Genomic DNA, 21614 nt, shown 5'->3' on the forward strand with positions numbered 1-21614 from the left:
ACTATAACTGATGCATCACTATAATTATGCGATACGATCGGTTTTTTTCGATCGACACATGAAAGGCAAGGAAATACTTCCAGCATGGCGTTTTGACAAATGAGCATGCTGCATAGTTGCCAGTGCCCGCATTTCCATAAAAAATTCTGTTATGTACATGTACATGTGTCACTATAAAAATAAGCAACGTGAAGAAAGTAAAAAAAATAGGGCCTTTGATATTATTGCCACATGTATTTTAAAGTTATCACTATAGCCGATAATAATAATAATAGTGTGTTACGCATGTTTTGATTCTTTGTTGCCATCATACTATCCGATATATCATTAGATCCGATAATATTGGTGATAGTGATATTTGTACTGGATAAAATATGTTTTGCTTTTGATATTTCGTACCAATATCACTGTAGCCGATATATTCTTATAACCGGTCACTCTATAGCCGATACAGACTGTAATTGGGGGAAGGACCCGAGCAATATTCCGAGAAAAATTATCAAAAAGCTCCAACCAAATTTGAAATATTTCAAAAACACCATGCGTCTATATTTTTGAAATAGATGGTAAGGACTAATGCACTCCGCATGGGTATGTTGAACAAGACATCCTCGCCTACGGACTAATGTACTCCCAATGGGCACGTTGTACAAGGCAAGCCTACTCACCTCATCAATGGCCAGTCGAACTTTGTCTCCAACTTTCAGAGTGCCCTCCATCTTGCCAATGTGTGACACATAGCCATTGACTACCTGCGTGTTTGCCACCACAAACTCACAGTCCTGCGAACAAGTGTCAGCAGACAGACACCACAGACGTGACACATGTACACACACACGCACACACAAAACATAATATCATGCATGGGATAACAGTTATATATATACAGTAAAAGCGTATGCACACAGTCCGTCAGACAATCGAGTGGTAACAAGACAGCACTGGTGTTGTGAATGTATGGCCAACCGTCCTCAAGCATGCATGTTCAGGACCTCCATGGATGACACTGACTCACGCTGCTGTGCTGTCTAGAGTTCACAAGGTGTTGGTCACGCTGGAAATGTAGCATCACTGTCATAAGTCGGTATCCCTAGTTTGCTTGGGCTGCTGAGAGACATATACTGTAGTGCTCCTGCAAGACATACTCCATTAGCCTACTCAAGCTCAACTGACGAGGTATGTAATGAGCAGGGAGGGGCACTTTCTTGCTATGTGGAAGGTTCAATGGACTTTGTGTGTGCTTTGGATGGTAGTCACGAGTCAGTTGAGTGTCAGTACTGAAAGTCTGAACAAATCTCTCATTTTCTCAGCACAATGTCTTACCTCATCATCTGTTTTAGTGCTGAATCCAGCATCAAACTGTTGACCTCCCTGCTCAGCATAGAAGCAGGTCTGATCAAGGATAATGCTTGCTTCTTGACCAGGCGTGATCTCCTCAACAAAGCTCTTGTTGCAACGCAATGCCTTGATTTCAGCGATGCATCCCTCGAAAGCTGCGAGTCGAGACAAATCAGAGAGCTACTGGTTAGTGGCTACATACCTACATCCATAGTGTTCCATACACAACACAAAACAAATAGCATGTCAAATACACTGCAACATGCTGATGCGCAACACACATGTCCGCAAAGACCCCCCCCCCCCCCCCACACACACACACCACACGCGCGCGCACGCATGCACACGCACATACACACAAACGCATGCACGCACACACATGCACTAACCCACCCACCCACCCCCACACACACACATGCAGCCGCATACAAACATGTACATACTGTAGTTTCCGTTGTCATCACCACGGTAGTTATACTTGAGAGAGTCATCTGTAGCTTGAATACCAGACTGTGCAAGCTCTGCAACAGCATGAACATCCAACACTACTGCTTCAGCTGCTCCCTTCTGATTGGCACGGGACAGTTCCTGGAGATGCACAACCACACACAGACAGCCCATTACCCATAGTAACAAGATCCAAGATGACTGGGAACATATTCAAGACAGGGCAAAGGGATGTACAGTAGGTACGTGACTAAAAACATACTTTCCGTGCCGACACTCTCACCTGGTCTAGGTACTTGTACCCTACAAGAAACCATGGGACTGCATAGGACTGCACGGTTCGACTAAACCATGCAATATCACCTTCTGCAATGCGACATGCGGCGTGCGACAAGGGAATGCCTACCGTGTACTGTCGCAAGCAGTAGCAAGGCCACCGTCGAAAAGTTCAACTTTTGCGAAGTGGACAAGTGACGACGTACATGAATGGAGTACAGTTCACTAGGCTGTGACTAGGCACTGCATTTAGATGCAGAGCAGAAACCAAAAGAGATCATGAATCCTGTCTCGCGGCTGCAGCTCTTTGCAGCTGTCACATGGCGCGCATCGCCAAGTGGGATATTGGGAATCATGCTTTAACCAAATACAACATGAGCAAATAATATTGTCCAAATACTTCGAAGAATGAGAAAGGAGTAACGTTATTAGTTAGAGACAGGTCTAAATGATAATTGCTTTGGCAGACCACATAGTACTTGAGGAATTTAGCTACACTGCAGTACTCAAATGTGACTGCACACAAGGTACTAGTGACTACACATCAGCTACTTTTGTTGGCAAGACCAAGAGTACACAACTCCCAAGAGTGGTGCTCGTTATTGGATTTCCATAATCTTGGGCTTCCTGGAAAGCTCTCCGCGAGCAGAGTAACTAGAGTTCAAATTCAACACCACAGCAGTCACATATCCAACGTCACGGCGCCTTGAACAGTCCACAGAGCTGGATATACGAGCAGATTTCCTCGATGCCAGCCATTTCACTCTCATTCATCGTGGAACGCTCATTTTTTGCGCTGAGTTGTTTAGTTTTAAGGCCGATTCATACTTCGTTTTGCGTACGGGAAACGCGTCGCGTCGCGAAAAAGATGATCTGAGCTCAGCTATTTCGCGTACGGGAAAGTCATCGCGCGACGGTCGCGCGATGGCTTTCCCGTACGCGACATGAAGTATGAATCGGCCTTGATGCTGGCCACGTGCAGGAAGCGTGCCTGGATGAATCAGCATGCAGCATGTCATCCAAGGGGAAATCCCTCGCTCAAGGCCAGTCACTGAGAAAAAAGTACGACTTTTGCCGTGACTGAAATGTCGAGCGCGATATCTCTCAAAGCAACATCGTAGCTCTTCGGTGATGGATGCATTGGAAAGCTGAGCTCTTCGGCTTCTTCCCAGATATTCGATCGTGGAAATCCGTCAAGTTTCGAGTGAGTTATGAACGTTTTAGTCCATCGACTCTATACCGTCGATATTTGAATGTATGGGCTCCAAAGGTCTGACTGTATATGTACCATCCCACATACCTGGTTATCCTTCTTGGCCTTTTGAAAGCCTTCTTCGTCGATGGCAAGACCTCTTTCTTGGGCCATGAGGCGAGTCAAGTCAATGGGGAAGCCATACGTATCGTACAGACGGAAAGCAACGTTACCTGCAACATCAGCACAACAACAATATCCAAATTAGTATGTGTCTTGTGTTATGCCTGTGCTGCTCCTAATTACTCCCATACACCGTGCAGAGTGCGCATACACACACACACACACACAAGCACGCGCGCATGCACACCCACGCACGCAAGCATGCACACCACACACACACACACACACACACACACACACACACACACACACACACACGCATGCCCCAAACACAAAATATGCACCCGTATACACGGATGTGCGCATGCACACAGTCATAGCTCGTCACTGTCACCAAGGGTGCACCCCTCCGGTACAGAGTGCGCAAGTGCACATCACTCTCTGCACTGGACTTTGCCACAAGGAAATTCAAACTTATTATGTCAGTAGGACAATATACCAGTGCATAGTGCTTCAAGTATCATGTCACGATACTTGAAGCACTATGCACTGGTGGATGCTCATGATACTTGAAGCACTACGCACTGGTGGATGCTCAAGACATGCTTAGTAGGCTGTCATTGACCCGGGTCAACTGTTTTAGGGGTCGTCCGCAATTATCGAAAGTTTTTTCCAATCCGTAGTAGCTTCGAAAGTGGGTGGGTGGGTCAAGGCCAGTTACGGATTGAAAAACTTCCGAAATGACCGTGCGCGTGCCACGTGTACGTCTACGTGTAGCCCCTGTTTTCCACGCGCGGCTGCGCGCGAACTGTCTACTACAAATATTTTTGTAGTTCTGGCAGTTTCTGCGCCCCCGCGCGCGCTTCCTTGGCTGCTCCTGGGCCGGGGATCATGACACTTTCTATTTTTGAGTTTCACTGTCTCCTTCGTCCAGAGTACCGTCTTCCATGCACTCCTTTGAAGTCCTTCCGTCTAGCGCTGGCGCTGACGACTGTTATTGACTATGTCCAGACAGGCGACGTTGCATATGTGTTGGGTTGTGTGTCCATCAATAATATTTTATTACGGACTGAGGGGGTGGGTGGGTGGGTGAGGAAAAATTTGAAGCTACTACGAATTGGAAAAAACTTTCGATAATTGCGGACGACCCCTTACACGATGTTCTGCATTCATTACATCACCCAGCCATATCAGCGCAATGCGGAAAAAATCAAACATCAGCCTTTCCCTGTGGTTTGAAGCCAAATTCGTACGGAACTGAAGTTCATGCACCAACATTAGACAGGTTCCGGGGTACAATTTTCCATGTTAAAATCCATATGGGCGCTACGGATTTTCCGAGGTGTGCTTCATACGATTTTTCGGCACGGAGAATCCGTGTGAACTGGCTTTCATACGTACCATGCTTCGTATGGAGATGTCGCGTCATCGAGTGCAGAAAATTTGTTCGCGTACAAATTTGGTACGAGAAACATCGATTTTCCGTGGGAAGTTTCGATTTCGGTACAAATTTTCAAAATAAAAAGGCATAGCGCGGGAATATGACGTGCTTGCGATCGTAACCTAAGCAATGCCGGCAAACACTTGTTTCCGTACTCCGGAACACTTCACTGCTCGAAAGCGGATTTTGGCACGAAAAATCGTACCCCGGAACCTCTCTATTCGGAGTTCACGTCTGTACTCAAACGGATCAAGCAAAACCGGGTGTCCTGGTACGAGAGGGTGCAGATTTTGGTGCATGAGTACAAAGCGTGATGCAGGCAAGTTATGTAGTCAGGTGCATGACATCGCAAAATGACATTATTCTGAAATTGAGTCGCGGTGAGGGTAATACGGAGTTGCACACTCTAGGATGGTATGTGTTCTTGATGATACATGTATGTTGTTGTGTTGCATACTCTGGGGTAACATCATGAATTCTTGACGATAAAGGTATGCTGTAGCTGCAGCATGAGTGTACACATAGTGACTAGTACTCACCTGGAATCACTCCACCATCCACGCTGGCCACTGAACGGTTGAACATTCTACGGCCATGAGACAATGTCTTCAAGAATTGGGTCTCCTCTTCATTAATGATATCCATAATCTGGTAGAAAAAAGTGCATAGGACCAAACAGCAGCAGCAGGAGAGATACAGAGAGATACAGAGAGAGAGAGAGAGAGAGAGAGAGAGAGAGAGAGAGAGAGAGAGAGAGAGAGAGAGAGAGAGAGAGAGAGAGAGAGAGAGAGAGAGAGAGAGAGAGAGAGAGAGAGAGAGAGAGAGAGAGAGAGAGAGAGAGAGAGAGAGAGAGAGAGAGAGAGAGAGAGAGAGAGAGAGAGAGAGAGAGAGAGAGAGAGAGAGAGAGAGAGAGAGACAGATAGAGAGAGAGAGACACACACACACACACACACACACAGCGCTTCAAGTAACTATATACTCCACACTGAAAATGATAGCAAGCTTTAACTAACATTGTGAAGAGAACTAGACAAGACACGCACTGAGCATAGACACGAATCATTAAACAGTTGGCTGAGCATAGACAACGGATAGGGAAGCAGTAAACCGGTATATGATTGTACCGACAGGCAAAACCAAGGCAAGCACTAGAGATGCCACGACAGTCTATTGCACACAGCTGCATTGACATGCAGCAGGAACAAAGCCGATGAGGCACAGCTTGTTTGGGTGAAACTGCCGGTAGTTGTGCACCTAGCACCAATCAAGTAGTCATCCCATCATCCAAAGGCACAACAGCAGTGTGCTGTGTTATGCATCACACACACAGCATGCTACAGCAGCGCCCGAGTAGGGAAAATACACATGACAGTGCTAAGCCACGCCATTGCTATAGGACAGCTCAAAAGCCCTCGCCACAAACCTCAGTGGTAGAGCAGAACGATAGCCGTCCAAGGCCTACAATATTTCTACACTTTTCATTACACACCCAAGCACACATCACTGTTAGGCACACATCGACACACATGCAATAGAGACATCAAAGGCACAAAGGCACAGTCCTTACCGTTTGCGGATCACGCATCACTTCAGGGAAGAACTCACCCTGCATACAGAAAACAATGAGGAAGAAAAAGAGATACCAGTCAGCACTGTCCATCGAGTAGTTAGGCGGCATACACCATACGCTACAGGTCTAATGTACAGTTAGGCGGCATACACAATACGCTACAGGTCTAATGTACAGTTAGGCGGCATACACAATACGCTACAGGTCAAATGTACAGTTAAGCGGCATACACGATACTCTACAGGTCTAATGTACAGTTAGGCGGCATACACGATACGCTACAGGTCAAATGTACAGTTAGGCGGCATACACCATACCAAGAGTACATGAAAACCAGAGTGTGCAGCTCGGATGGGTTGCTGTCACGGCGAAATTCCGTGATTACATCATTTTTGTGATGTAGTGCGTACAAGCAGGATTCAAGCAGGTCTCTTTCTGCACAACTGCAGCTCAGTTGTACGCACTACGCCATTTCCCCCCTCAGATCTGCGCCAAATATGATGTAATCACGGAATTCCGCCGTGACAGACACCCATAGCAGAAAAGGCCCCAAGCTGCACACTCTGGTTTTCATGTACTCTTGACCATACGCTACAGGTGAAATGTACAGTTAAGCGGCATACACAATACGCTACAGGTCTAATGTACAGTAAGGCGGTATACACGATACACTACAGGTCTAATGTACAGGTACTAAATATCTTCGTGTGGAAAGCAAGCAATGGTGAAAGCCGAAGTAGCATTCTATCATGAGTACATTACTCCTAGAGTGTACAGCTCAATGCATTCTTGGAAGGGAAACAAGTTCAAAAACACCGTGAAGTAAGTCAGCGCGTTGGGACTTCGTAGAGAACTCAGTAGGCAAAAGACAGTAGGTGCGTGAAACCTTGGGGTGTACATGATGCACCAAAAGTGCCAAATGACACCATGAAGATGACACAGTCTACGAATTTGAATTCTGCCAAAATCTAGATCAAATCACGACACTGGAGTTGTGTGACTTGTGTCAGCTGGTGGGGTGGGTGCACTCTTGATCCCATACCAATACACGTCTTGCTTTAACACACACAAAATTACTGTTCAAAGTTGCAAGCAAAGTTTAAAACTTGTTTGAAACAGAGAGGTAAGCCTAGGAGTAGGAGGAGGAGGAAAGCAGGAAATCAGCTACCCAGGACCGGTTATCAAGCCTGCTGCCAACAACAGTACTGCAGCTTCATCATTCTACAAGTACAACAGTCTGGCCACAGAAATAATAGTAAACGGTGGCTGTTCTCCATCACCATGGCAAATATCTTTGAAAATAGACAAGGTACAGTCGTAGCCAGAGAAACAAACAAGGCACAGTCGTGGCTAGAGAAATCTGATCGGTTAGTCAAAAGCAGCGCCGCGCTTCCATTTCAATTACATCATGCACGGTCCAAAAACCCATTCAAGGAGCGCGAGGGCCGCATGAGCCTTGATGCTGTTTTCGGCTCAAGAGTCGGATTTCTTTGAGCGCGACTGTAGTACATGTACTGGTACGAGTGAAGAAAGCAAACAACTCATAAGACACATGCCCGGCAAGCACCCGCTCATCATCCCACACACACGCACACACACACACACACACGTGCACGCACACACACACACACACACACACACACACACACACACACACTGTAGCAGCAAGCACACGCTTACTAACAAGAAGAGCACGTAGATGTGTGCATGTGTCTTCTACATGGTGCAATGCTAGCAGCTTACCAGTGATTCACAAACAATTGGGACAAGGCTAGCAAACGTGCCAGGTGGCGCATTCAACTTGTCTGCGGCGTAACGAACACCACGCCGCAGAATACGCCGCAGAACATACCTAAAGATGATGTTCAGATGCAAAGCAGACAAACCACATACACACACATACACGAGCACAAAGCAGACACACCACATGCACACATACACACAAGCGCAACAGACACGGCAATGAACTTAAAAGTGCAAATACACAATGAACTAACAGGTTCAAGCACAATTTGTACAACACCAAGAACTCCTCGAATCAGTCTGAAACTACTAATACCTACCACTCGAATCAGTCTGAAACTACTAATACCTACCAAACATCACTTTTCGGCTTCGTCTGAAATCTCTTCGCACAAAGGTAAGAAGAAGAGGAAAACATTCTGAATATTTTTGAACATGACATACATTTAACCGTGGGTAAATGTCTAATGCCTTACCCTCTGTCAACAGAATCCGGTCGACCACCATCACTTAGTGCAATGACAAGGGTACGCACATGATCAGCGAGCACACGGTATGCCATGTCAATACCATCTGTGTCAGCCTCACCGACCAAGCCAGAGTAAGGGCGTGTGCCCGTTATCTACAAACGTGTTACACACACACACACACACACACACACATGCATCAACAAGTATGATAAATAGTACACTCCTGAAATCAGACTGAAGAACAAAACTAAATCCAGGCACCTCGCAAGCAATATTTCTGAAACTGTCCACAAGTACTTTCAATGCCTTCTCTTCAGGTGAATGCAGGCAGAAAAGAAACTAACCAGTACAACAACTGATATACAATGTAAAGGTGATATAAGCGGCAGTATGGGGAATAGCGAGAATAAACACACAAACTACAAGTATAATACAAGGTATTGATCACAAGAATCACAGACAAATAGCATGTGCAAGGCCTATAATCAATCATGCAAGTGGGGTAAGTGTGAGGAGGTCAGCATACATGTGTAGGTGCCAAGTGCATTGTGATCACAAGAGAAAACAAATGTACAGAACTAAAGAACCCAAACCGATGTAAGCAGAAACAGAGCACAATCATGGTTGGACTGAGAGGCAGGACAGCAGCACATTGTCAGCACTGCACATTTGTAGTCTATTGTTATCACAGTACACTTCACACCTATATTGACCTCTTCATGCTTACACAACGATGGTGCATGATTAGAAGACTTGTTCATGCTATTTGCCTATAATGTTTGTGAATAACACTTCCATATAGTGGAGAAAAGGTGTCAAAACACACATGCTGAAATGGTAGTTAATAGACGCCTGCCCACACAATGCTCTCTAAGCTGCAGAGTTCTGGCAAAGAGAACTCCTTATCTCACCATCATTATCTGTTGGCGCAATGGCACCTAATCGATGTATGGCTAGTGATATCCACACAACCAAGAGTACACAGTTAATGTCTTGCGCATAGGTGATGACACGCCAACGATTTGGCTCGGATTGAGATGTACATTTCGTACGGGTGTGTTTTTTTAACACAAAGTTTTAACCACTATTTCCCTTTTATATAATTATGATGGTGCATTGGAGTCTTTACAGTCTTCTACATTGTTTGTGTGTTTATTCTTGTAACTCCCCATACTGCTGCTTATATCACCTTTACATTGTATATCAGTTGCATTTTTGTCTCCTAGAAAATATTCCTGAACTCTGTCAATATTTTTATGTTAAACACAACTCCGTTGTTTGCTGGATGAGATGTGCAGACATGTGACTCAACCAGGGCAGCAGGGTAGGAGGACAGCAGGGTAGGAGGACAGCAGGGTAGGAGGACAGCGGGGTAGGAGGACAGCGGGGTAGGAGGACAGCGGGGTAGGAGGACAGCGCGGTAGGAGGACAGCGGGGTAGGAGGACAGCGGGGTAGGAGGACAGCGGGGTAGGAGGACAGCAGGGTAGGAGGACAGCAGGGTAGGAGGACAGCAGGGTAGGAGGACAGCAGGGTAGGAGGACAGCAGGGTAGGAGGACAGCAGGGTAGGAGGACAGCAGGGTAGGAGGACAGCAGGGTAGGAGGACAGCAGGGTAGGAGGACAGCAGGACAACACGGTGTACTGTATCACAAGTAGACTGCATCAGCCAAAACTTATAATTGGAGGAGCCTCGGCGAACTCCATTTGAAGTTCTATGAATCTCGTAAAATCCACTGGCACTGTACAAGCACAGTTGAGTCATTCTGATACGAGATTATTTTCACACACGCACACACCCACACCTACACTAAGAAGAACACAATATCTCCAAGTGTAGTTTCAAGCTGACTTAGCAACCTATTCACCTTTTGAACGGCATCGAAGATGGGCATGAAGAGATCTGTATCATAGTTGGACATCTTGCCCTGGATAACGGATGCGATACGCTCCAGACCCATACCAGTGTCACAGTTCTTCTTTGGCAGCGGCCGCAGCGAGCCATCATCCTCTCTGCAACACAAATAGAAATGCACAGTTGGTTGTCAGCGTACTACTGCAAAGAGCAGTGTAGCATCTCCACAATCAGCACTCTCTTTCTAACACTGTAGACAGTCAGCGCATGTGCACAGCATCTCCACAGTCAGTACTCAGGCAGCAGCACAATACGCGACTAAGAGAACAATTCACTGGTTGCCCAATCTACCACAACACAGTGAAGAACGCCATGACGCTGAAAGTAGACTATACCTGTTGAATTGTGTAAAGACCAAGTTCCAGATTTCTAAAACCTCGGGATCATCCATGTTGACAAGGTGGGCGGCATTGCGACCACCAATTCGGTCAAAGTGAATCTCGGTACATGGACCACATGGGCCAGTATCACCCATCTCCCAGAAGTTGTCCTTCATTCCAAACGGCAACACGCGGTCTTCAGGAAGCCTATGCAAAGAAAGAGCATATTGCCAGCGATAGGCTTGTTTACTTACATCACCTACCATTATTTATAACACAGTCATGTTCATAACGCTAAACATACGGACAGTGTTGGAAAAGGTCTTGTAGACTCTCGGGCCCTGGCCAATCACAATACATGTACAAGCTTTTTCTGAGCACGCAGTGAGGAAAAGATGACAAGCTAATAAGTACCTGGGAATTGTTAGCTTCCACAGGATACCACAAGCCACTCAGTCCACTGTAAGTCTTGATAGACACCACAAGCCACTCACTCCACTGTAACAGTATTGCTCTTGCCAGTCAATCTACAGACTATAATTATAGTATAACATCTCCACAATCGTCTGGCTTCGGCAGGTGCACATGTTAGCACTATTCAGCAACTAGTCTCCGAAACCTCTGCTTGCGTGAAGCTGGGAAAGCAGCTCAGTCAGTCATTTCCAACTAATGTTGGAGTGGTGCAGGGGGACCCCCTGTCACCCCTTATGTATATTGTCTACGCAGAAGGTGCAATGCAGAGGATCAGAGAAGCCTGCCCAGAACAAGTCAATCTACCTACTAAGTTCACCCTGTATGCAGATGATACAACAGTGCATGACCACAGCCGGACAGCAGCTGAAGCAACCGTAGAGAAATGCGAACCCATCTTCGCTAAAAAAAAGCTTAAAACTAAACATCAGCAAAACACAATTTGTAACAGCTACAAAGTCAGATGCCTCCTGGAGGTCGGTCAAACTGTTGGGTTCTCGTCTGGGGTCAGCGGAGGACATTGATGCACGTATCATAGCAGCGAACCGGGCATTTTCCAGTGTATCATGGAAACGCCATACCCAGCAGTCCCGCTTAAGCATGTTCAACTGTCTCATTTTGCCAGTTTTCCTATATAACTGCGCGCTATGGACTCTAACAAAAGCCTTAGAAAGCAAAATTGATGTATGGCACCACCGTAAACTCAGATACATACTTGGAATCATCTTTCCCAATAAAATTTCGAATAATGCTCTTTATGCTAAAACTGCTCAATGCCCAATAAGTGCAGTCTGTAGACGCCGGCGCTTATTATGGTTTGGACATGTCATTCGTGAAGGGAAGGACGCTGTGTCCTACAAAGCCCTTCACATGGCAATGAATATAACAGATATAAAGAAGCCCAGAGGTCGCCCAGTGACCAGATGGGTAGACAACATTAGGAATGACCTTTTACTTCTCAATATGTCTCTTTTGGAAGCGGAGCAACTTGCCTCAGACAGAACGCACTGGCTCGACGTTGTCGACAGATGCATGACCCTCATTTGATTTTTCATATGAGCTATATGCGTGCTGTACTATTATTATTATCTCCACAATCAGCACAGTACTATATACATGTACGTAAAGTAAACTTTGCACACCCGCACTACCTCTACACCCGCACTACCTCTACACCCGCACTACCTCTACACCCGCACTACCTCTACACCCGCACTACCTCTACACCCGCACTACCTCTACACCCGCACTACCTCTACACCCGCACTACCTCTACACCCGCACTACCTCTACACCCGCACTACCTCTACACCCGCACTACCTCTACACCCGCTTGTACTCGAAGTATGTGCTTATTTCTGTTGCCACTGCTCGTACGAATGTGTTTGGAAACAAAAACCAGCTTAGAAATTTTCACTACACCGGTGCAGAAACTTATCATAAACAGCACTAGAAAAGTCTGAAAAGATACGCCTTCATTCCAATTGCCTCACCCTAGATCCAGCCAGATCTGACGCACTTCATCATCGACAGGAACACCATTGCCACCTTCAAAGTAGGTCACATACATTCGTTCCTTAGGAAGTTTGTACACATCTACAAGTAGGGACCAGGCCCATTCGATGGCCTCTTTCTGCAGAAGGCATAGTAACAATGACATGGTCAACAATGTAAGACGTATACTCGTACAACTATAATAGCAAAATGTAGGCGAGAACCAAGCAGCCACTTGCACAAATGCCTGCAGCTAAAATGAGCCCAAGACCAAGAGAGCAATAGAATACACTTCTCCGCAGAATCAAGCTCCTCGCCTTCACATACACTCCGCAGTTCAATACAGGAGTAAACGCGCAGCTGAGTCCCAGCAGCTTCTTGTTCCTAATTCCCTGTCGTTTACCGCACATAACGTATTTGTAATGTAGAAGGGAAGCACTGCAGCAGCATAACTTTTAGCATTTGAAAGTGGTTTAGAGAGCATATAGATGCAGCACGACGACCACTGACTCCAGTGGAGACTAGGTACCATGCATGATGGCTGCCAGCAAGAACAAACCTTGAAGAAGTCACCGAAAGACCAGTTACCAAGCATTTCAAAGAAAGTGTGATGGTAAGTGTCCTTTCCAACGTCGTCCAAATCATTGTGCTTTCCACCTGCACGGATGCACTTTTGACTGTTGACAACACGACGGTACTTGGCCATATCACTCTTGGGGTCTACTGTGCCCTGGAAAAGTGGCTTAAACTGTGACAGCAACAGCGCAGCAACATAAACAGCACACAGGTCCACACACACACACACACACACACACACACACACACACACACACACGCACGCACGCACATGCACACATACGTGTAGGTACACACAAACTATGCATATTAGAATAGCATGTTTATCCCAACCTGATATGGATAGTCACAGGACACAGGTCAGCAGCTGATAAAAGCCAGAGAAAGGATAGAGTAGTACAATGTACTGTCACATTCAGTCAGTGCAGCTGTGAGTCGCTTATTCCAACACCTTGGACCAGCCCCTGTCTGGATAAGTGAATACCGTAAGAAGTATTATTCGGATACTTTTATAAAAGTCTAAATGGTCCATAGTCCGACACCAGCCTAGACGTGTACAAGGTATTTGATACTGTGCACATCGGGTACTGTAAATATACAAATTTTCGGCAGCTATTTAATTTCGGCTATATTCGGCACCGACCCAAAACGCCTAAATTAAAATGCCGATGAAATTTTTCACAGCATCTGTCGCACTATACCATGCCCTCTTCCCCACGCCGAAAATAAATCGCCGCCGAAATGTCAAAAATCGTGAAGTGCCGAAATTTTGCAGCGCCAAAATTTTGTATATTTACAGTATTGTGTGAATGTACAAACGGGGGTATTCAAGTGTCAAGTCAAGTTGGCGGAATAGCGCGAGCTCCAATGTGGAGAGCAAACCCTTTTCAAACAAATCATCGCCGAAGTCGCAACCACTATTTCGTAATATTCACTATTCGTACCGGTATATCAATAACGTGATGTTAATCCAACTAATGACAATCACTCCGCTTCAGTTTAAAATTGTACTCAGTTGGTTTTCCGTTGCGTCCTAGGCCAGACCAGTGCCCTTCTTCGAGACCTCTTTGTACTTCGCTCTTCAGCAGCTAACACCTTGCAATGTCGGACCCGCCTTCCCTCCTCCAATGGTCTTGTTTTACCCCGAGTTTATTCACGCTATGGTCTGTTTTCTCTCTCTTATTTGGCTGCAGACAGATGGAATAGTGCTCCATCTGATATCCGCACTGCTGCATCGCCATCCCTATTTCGCCATGCATTACTTTCATTCTTAGGGTAACCCGTAAGAAGACCTTGAGTCTGTGGGGACTGCCCTATTAAAATATGAATAAATAATAATAAAAATAATAATACAAATGATCAGTTGGGGAAGTGAACTGCCTGAAAAGAGAAAAAATCGCCAGACCCACCAGGACTCGAACCTGGGACCCTGCTGGTCATGAGCATTGCTCTAACCACTGAGCTATGGGACCAGGCCGAACCCGAACCTTTGTATTTGAAGTTCTCCCAATCCGTTCAAAAATTAATCACTTTTCTTTCACTTCTGGTAGGGTCCAGAAACTGACCGTGGTTGGTCCCCTGGGGGAGGGAGAAAGACCCAAGTGCCATCAGTATGTGTGGCACGTGTTGTGAGCTGCCTTTGGAGTGAAAGACTTGTCAGCGCCTTCTAGGTTCGGCCTGGTCCCATAGCTCAGTGGTTAGAGCAATGCTCATGACAAGCAGGGTCCCAGGTTCGAGTCCTGGTGGGTCTGGCGATTTTTTCTCTTTTCAGGCAGTTCACTTCCCCAACTGATCCTTTGTATTTGAAGTTCTCCCAATCCGTTCAAAAATAATAATAATAATAATAATAATAATAATAAATACCCCCCTTGAGGCTTGACCAAGCGGAATGGAAAGACATCAAAGCTGGCCCACATGCAGAAAACATGAAATAAAAGAATAAAGTGAGCCGCACAGGCTAGGATAGATCAGCTCACCTGGTTCATGCCGGCGTTGGCAAACAATAGTGTAGGGTCATCGTGCGGGATGGTGGAGCTCGAGTGAACATAAATGTGGTCACATTTCTCCAGAAAAAAGTCAACGAAGATCTTGCGGATCTGGGCAGAAGTCAGGCTGGAATCCATGACCCGCTCGTGAGCAGGGAGGCAACGGCGTTGCGCAGACTGAAAGAAGTATCTTCTGCTATTATTCGCCACCTGACTGCGAGACAAGAGAGCTAGTGGTCTCAGAAGCATGCCATTTACCCAACTATAAAATAATCACAATGCAAAAGGCAACAATAGAATGATTGTGTTTGTGAACATGCGATATCGATCGATCGCGATTATGCACAATGAACTGATGTCATAATGAAAAAAATATTGCATGTGGAATGGAAATCTCGATCTCACATTTTTTTCTGTTTTGTTGTTGTTGAAAGTTAGGGTGCGTTCTTAAATTCTCTAGCTTCTAGAAGAAGAAGAAAAGAGAAGTCGAAGAAACTGGGATTCTTCAAGAACGGGTCTCGAAGAATTCGGAGATATTTTGCAGATATCAAGCAAAATGAAGCGCCAAAGGGGCCGCGATCTTGAGTGCCACGAAAATAGTATGCGCTGTGCGTATGCGAAAAGGGAAATGCGTACACTCATGATCAACACGTGGGTTTTAGCCTAGTTCGCATGCGCTGATCCCAAACCGCGGGAATCTCCAAGTTTCAACCACCTCTGAAGCTTGGAGAGCTTGGAGAGCTTTGGAGAGCCTCCTAAAAGTCGGAGAGGATATAAGAACAGCTCTCGAACTTTTCGGAGAGTCTCCAACTTTTCCGAGAGGATTTAAGAACGCACCCTAAGTTTTTTGTTTCAAATCGATCCGAATATCCGCGACAGGAAAAGCGCATCCCTTTTGTTTCATCCATGGATCCGGGAGTCGGTATTTGACGACTCGTGCGAGTGCGCCCATGCACTGACCGTCGACCGCGTAGACCTACCGGTATACGGGTTGGTAGGATTTTTATAATTTCCGTTTTTTGTGTTGTAGAAGTCGTCGTGTTGCCGCCGTAGTATTGTTCACGTTGCTGCCGCTGCGCAGCGGCAGCAACGTGAGGGGATCACGTCTGGAAAGATTTGTGATGTTATTTTCTTGTCTTCCTCTGTAATTAAATTATTTGTAATTTATATTTCTTTTTTCTTTTGTTCTTTTGTTCTTTTTCTTTTTTCTTGTCTTTTTTCAACTTCTGCCCATGGCGTCCTTCTCTCATTTTGGGATCAAATGTCGGAAGTCAGCATTGCTTACCTCGGCTGTTGCGCTGGACGTCTTGGGTTCACTCGTAGTTAATTAATTGTGCGTCCCCCCAGGGGGTTTGGGCTCTCCGGTATTAATCCTTTGTTGAACGAGAAATTGTTTACTAATTAATTATTGATGAAGGGGTTAGTGTTGTATCGCGTTCTTCGTGGCGTGGGCTGAGTCTTCTGTCAGGTGGACGGAGCTATAAAACACACAGACAGGACGGCGGTTATTGGTGTATCGAAGGAGAAGCCAAAAACCGGTGTACCTCACCTGAACAACATACTGGAAGCTGCACTGAACTTATGTTTCCATGTTACCAATTGCAACATTCCACAAATCATTCATAATTGAAGGAAAAGTAACCCTGAAGCTGATTCAAGAAATATAACTCTGTTTTATTTGTGGAATTCATGAGGTCCGTGAACAAGACTATTAGTATTACCAAGACCAACAGCAACAACGAGAACAACACTAAGGAGAACAACAACAACAACAACAACAACAACAACAACAACAACAACAACAACAACAACAACAACAACAACAACAATCAACGACAATTACAACGACAACAACTATTACAACAACATCAACGTCCATCAACACCCAGACCACAACACCAACGTGCAGACGGGGTGTTCCGACGTGGTGAAGGCCTACCCATGGCCTCGTCGGGACATCACCAACCTCGTCGGCAGCGAGCACCTTCTCACAACAGTCGTCATGGTGATGACTATGACTGTTACAGCTGACGAGCTGAGAGAAGGACGCCGGCCATGGGCAGAAGTTGAAAAAAGACAAGAAAAAAGAAAAAGAACAAAAGAACAAAAGAAAGAAAAAAAAGAAATATAAGGCCGAGTAAAAAAGGGCTGCATTCGATTGTAGAAACTGGATCCCGATCCCCGCTGACCAGATCACTTCGATCGGACGGATACAATCGAATGCGCACAACCGATAATCCGTTTCAAGGCCTTAGCAACCGTGTTGTTACAGCTCATCCCGTAGTATCTGTACGCGTTGTGGTAAACTCTTGACCTAGTGTACGCATATTGCGAGTTCTGAGTAGATACCAGTCGTACTATCGAAATGAATCCGTCGAATCCGTCGAATCCGTCTCTGGGAGGTGGGTTGACTGGATCCGAATCCGTGCTCCCGGGATCCGGATTCGTACAATCGAACATGCACAAATTTGGCGAATCCGGATCCGGGGCTGATGGATTCGTACAATCGAACATGCCCTAGATGATCGTCCTTTTTTTTGGAAAAATCGGGGAGGGCGGGAGGATTTTATTTTTATTTTTTTACTTTTTACCCTCTCATGCACACAGTGTACACAACAACATCAAGGTTTTTTTTCTCTTTTTTTCTTTTTTTTTTCTTTTCGACAGCACCAGATGATTCGAAACAGAGGACAACAACTCACTCTACAGATCTGCGTCAAGCTGGAACACAGTCAAGAACTTCGACATCGCGAAGCAACTACCAACAATTTACTTTTGACAAAGTAAGTTCGTCACGGAAAACGCGTGCACATGTTTCCTGCATCCGCGATCGGTAAAAAACCAACGATTTCGGCAAAAACTCACGATTTAAAAAATAAAATATTTCTTGGGGCGCTGACAAAAACTGGGGCGGACGGGGACGATCATCTAGCTTTTTTTTTTACTTGGCCTAAATTACAAATAATTTAATTACAGAGGAAGACAAGAAAATAACATCACAAATCTTTCCAGACGTGATCCCTGCAGCGGCAGCAACGTGAACAATACTACGGCGGCAACACGACGACTTCTACAACACAAAAAACGGAAATTATAAAAATCCTACCAACCCGTAGAGTAACGAGGGTCCGAACCTGGGTTTTCCCAATACGGTTCAAATGGTCGCAATGTTGTGCGCCATCTATGGATCTGCCACATCGATCGATTTTGCTGCGCGATCTGCCGATCGACAGATCGCGCAACGATCGATCGATCGCGCAAAATCGATCGATCGCGCAACAAAAAAAAGAAACCAAATCGATCGATTGTGAGCTGGGCGCGGAGTAGGTATTTTACTACTCCCTTGTGAACGGCATCATCGTAATCAGTACTCGCACTGGTACGAGTACTTGGCGACTGCAGTAAACAGTAGATGACGATTCTTTGAAGAAGTAATGGTTGACGTTGTCGAACATTCAGACCCACTGGAGGCGTTCCACAGCCTGGAGCCCGCTGATAAGGATTTTGATGTGACTTGAGTAAGTACTAAAGTGATGTCAACACTAGTTCTACGTACTCTCAGTCTCTCTCTCTCTTTTTTCGGCGTCAGACATTGAGTGGGAGATATAGATGACTGGATTTCGTTTGTAAAATAATGAGTAATTTCTGCAATTTGTGATCGAATCAGCATGCTGTCAGCTGTACCAGTCCACATCCCATCGTAATCAGCGACCAGGCCAAGCGTGATATTTGCCTTGGTATTTCACTATGTGTGGTGAGAAGACGTCCATTCACGTCTGAGAAATTCATTTGCAAATGGGAAATCAACAGGCCTGTATTAGTATGGGCAGAATTCATCACCCGGGCCGCTATTGAAGCTTTGCACAGTTGTCAATGTCCAACGGCCTATTTATACGAAGACCTGTGGTGGCTACGTGATTCTCTTAAACCTGTGATCATGTTTTCCAAGATCATTTCAGTAGCAGACATATGAAACGCTACGCCGGGCCTGAGCCCGAGGCAATGTACGGACGTGGCCGTGCTGCACTGAACCGCGTGGCATCATCGTCACGTATGATGGAGTCAACATGACTGCGCCCTGCATATGCATCATACATCTGATAGTACGTTTATTGCCCTATCCTTGGAGAGTGGGCCACCAGGGAAGGCTGGGTTTCCGACTTGGCTTCACCTATAATGCTCATGATTGAACACGCTCTTGGAGAATAAATGTAGAATCCGGCTGAACATTGAAACCAGATAGCATCGCGTTTCTGCGCTGCACCTCACAACACCATTGACATACAACCAGGAAGAGCTGGGAACTTGAGGGAAGTGACGGAAAAGTCAAAGAGGAAGTGAAGAAGATTGAAGAAGAGGATCAGTAATCATCAAGGAGGCCAAAAAGAGGTCACCTACGAGCCAAATGGCTCTTGATGTGATGATGTGCAGGCAGGTATGCTGGAATTGGATAGACTCTTTTGGTCAATTTTTGGCCTATCCCACATCTTTCTACCGCAGCTCTGGCAGATTGATTGGTACTATACCCCTGAATTTATACATTTCTGAGCTCTGTGACACGTTACCTAGCTCGTGAATTTCGTCTTTCAGCCATTCATCATTGCTTATTTTGACATTTGATGAGGAGCCGATCATGACTATTTTTGAGGATGCGCATGTCAGAACGCTTTGTTGTGACATGCTCATCTAAAGGATTTTGCATCTGTTTCTATTGAATACCTATAATAGTAGTACGAAATAATTAGGGCTCAAACGGTCACGGTTTTACCCCGAACGGTTAACTGCTAAGCTAACGGTCGGTTTAACGGTTATAACCTATAAGCCATGGCAATCCTGCGGACTCTTTTTTAACCGTTTATTTGACTATACTCATTCAAAAAATGTACCCTATTCAGTACAACGCACACATGTACATTCTCTTGCATGCTCATTCATACATACTCTCACACGAAGAGACCAGATATGACCGAGTTGACAGCCCAGAAATTGCGTACGCGTGCGACAGGCTGCGAAAGTGCATACTTTGCAACGACCTGATACATGAAAAATTGACTGAAAAGTTACTGCGTAACCGTTATCTTTATCGGTTATCCGTTAATTCTTCGTAACCGGTCTGCAACCAGTTAATCGGACTAACCGTTTGAGCCCTAGAAATAATGGTTGCGACTTTGGCGATAATTATTACGAAAGGGTTTGCTCCCCACACTGGAGCTCGCGCTATTCCGTCGACTTGACAAAAATACCCGAGCCCGCTACCCGACCAAACCCCTACCCGTTGCAGCCCTGATTTTTTTTCGTCGGACTGGCCCCTTTCCATTCCCTCAACAAACAAAGGAATTATATAATGAACACTGGATCACTTATTATTCTGCTCGGTGCATGGACCAGTACAGGAACCGACACTCAATACAGTCAACTTCGCTTATAACGACACTCGGCAGGGCATCAAAAAGGTGTCCTTATTCGTGAAGTGTCGTTATACCCGAAGTCTCATTATATGTATTACACTGGGATGGGACTTTGCTCTGGGCATGGAAATTCTGTCGTTATTCGCGAATTGTCGTTATATCCGCAGTCGTTATTAGCGAAGGTGACTGTACTTACTGTTATGTTGATGGATGGATGTGGTTTATAGGATCGCTCTTCCGAACGAGAACACTGTTTCTGGTTCATTGAAGTAGGGATACTGTGCATGCTTAGCTACAAGATGAAATGGATCCAGCCATTGAGTAAGAGAAGAGTTTCAATATTTTAATTCTATTAAAGTATACACCCGGTTCCAAAATAACGCACGTGCCCTTGCATACGCCCAGGAAATCGAGTCTGCTATTATATACACCCGGGACCTATACACGGGCTTTTACGGTAACGTTATAATTATCTCAATGTTCCGGGTACGGCTATTTACCATGATGTGGGTATAATACTGGACATACATGTAGTCTGTTTTCTATTTTGCTGCTCCTTGTTCTTTGGTGCGATTGGTGGCTCGGAACAGGCAGACATTATTTACCGATATAATCGCACAGGTCACATTGTAGAGTGCAGACCACCTAGTGCTTTGAAGATTCACTGCGATATTCCCATAATGTTATAATACATGTATGAAAATCAGCATCATTTTCTGTATGTTAAATGCCACAAATTGTTAGGCTTCACCGTAATATCAAGAGTACATAACCCCTCTTGGTAATATCCATGTTCAGTGTTCCGTTCACATCGGTTCATGCTGATCACCCGAAAGTGTCGTCTAAAC

At 45.5% G+C, this 21614-nt stretch overlaps 1 protein-coding gene across 1 annotated transcript in view; it reads right to left on the bottom strand.

Annotated features, from left to right (window-relative positions):
• Positions 1 to 15661, bottom strand: part of LOC135823261 (alanine--tRNA ligase, cytoplasmic-like) — a 29562-nt gene extending 13901 nt beyond the window's left edge. The window contains exons 1-13 of the mRNA XM_065336114.1: positions 15350 to 15661; positions 13357 to 13545; positions 12797 to 12936; positions 10848 to 11039; positions 10466 to 10610; positions 8607 to 8752; positions 8131 to 8239; positions 6385 to 6423; positions 5357 to 5465; positions 3362 to 3486; positions 1782 to 1926; positions 1324 to 1493; positions 669 to 782 (exon numbers count right to left, since the gene is read on the bottom strand). Coding sequence (XP_065192186.1) covers positions 669 to 782; positions 1324 to 1493; positions 1782 to 1926; positions 3362 to 3486; positions 5357 to 5465; positions 6385 to 6423; positions 8131 to 8239; positions 8607 to 8752; positions 10466 to 10610; positions 10848 to 11039; positions 12797 to 12936; positions 13357 to 13545; positions 15350 to 15607 — 1881 coding nt within the window. The 5' untranslated portion in view covers positions 15608 to 15661. The remainder of the gene's footprint in view (positions 1 to 668; positions 783 to 1323; positions 1494 to 1781; positions 1927 to 3361; positions 3487 to 5356; positions 5466 to 6384; positions 6424 to 8130; positions 8240 to 8606; positions 8753 to 10465; positions 10611 to 10847; positions 11040 to 12796; positions 12937 to 13356; positions 13546 to 15349) is intronic.
• Between the last annotated feature and the right edge of the window lie 5953 nt (positions 15662 to 21614).

Source organism: Sycon ciliatum, chromosome 1 (genome assembly GCF_964019385.1).
Source record: "Sycon ciliatum chromosome 1, ocSycCili1.1, whole genome shotgun sequence".
NCBI classification, from domain to species: Eukaryota; Metazoa; Porifera; class Calcarea; order Leucosolenida; family Sycettidae; genus Sycon; species Sycon ciliatum.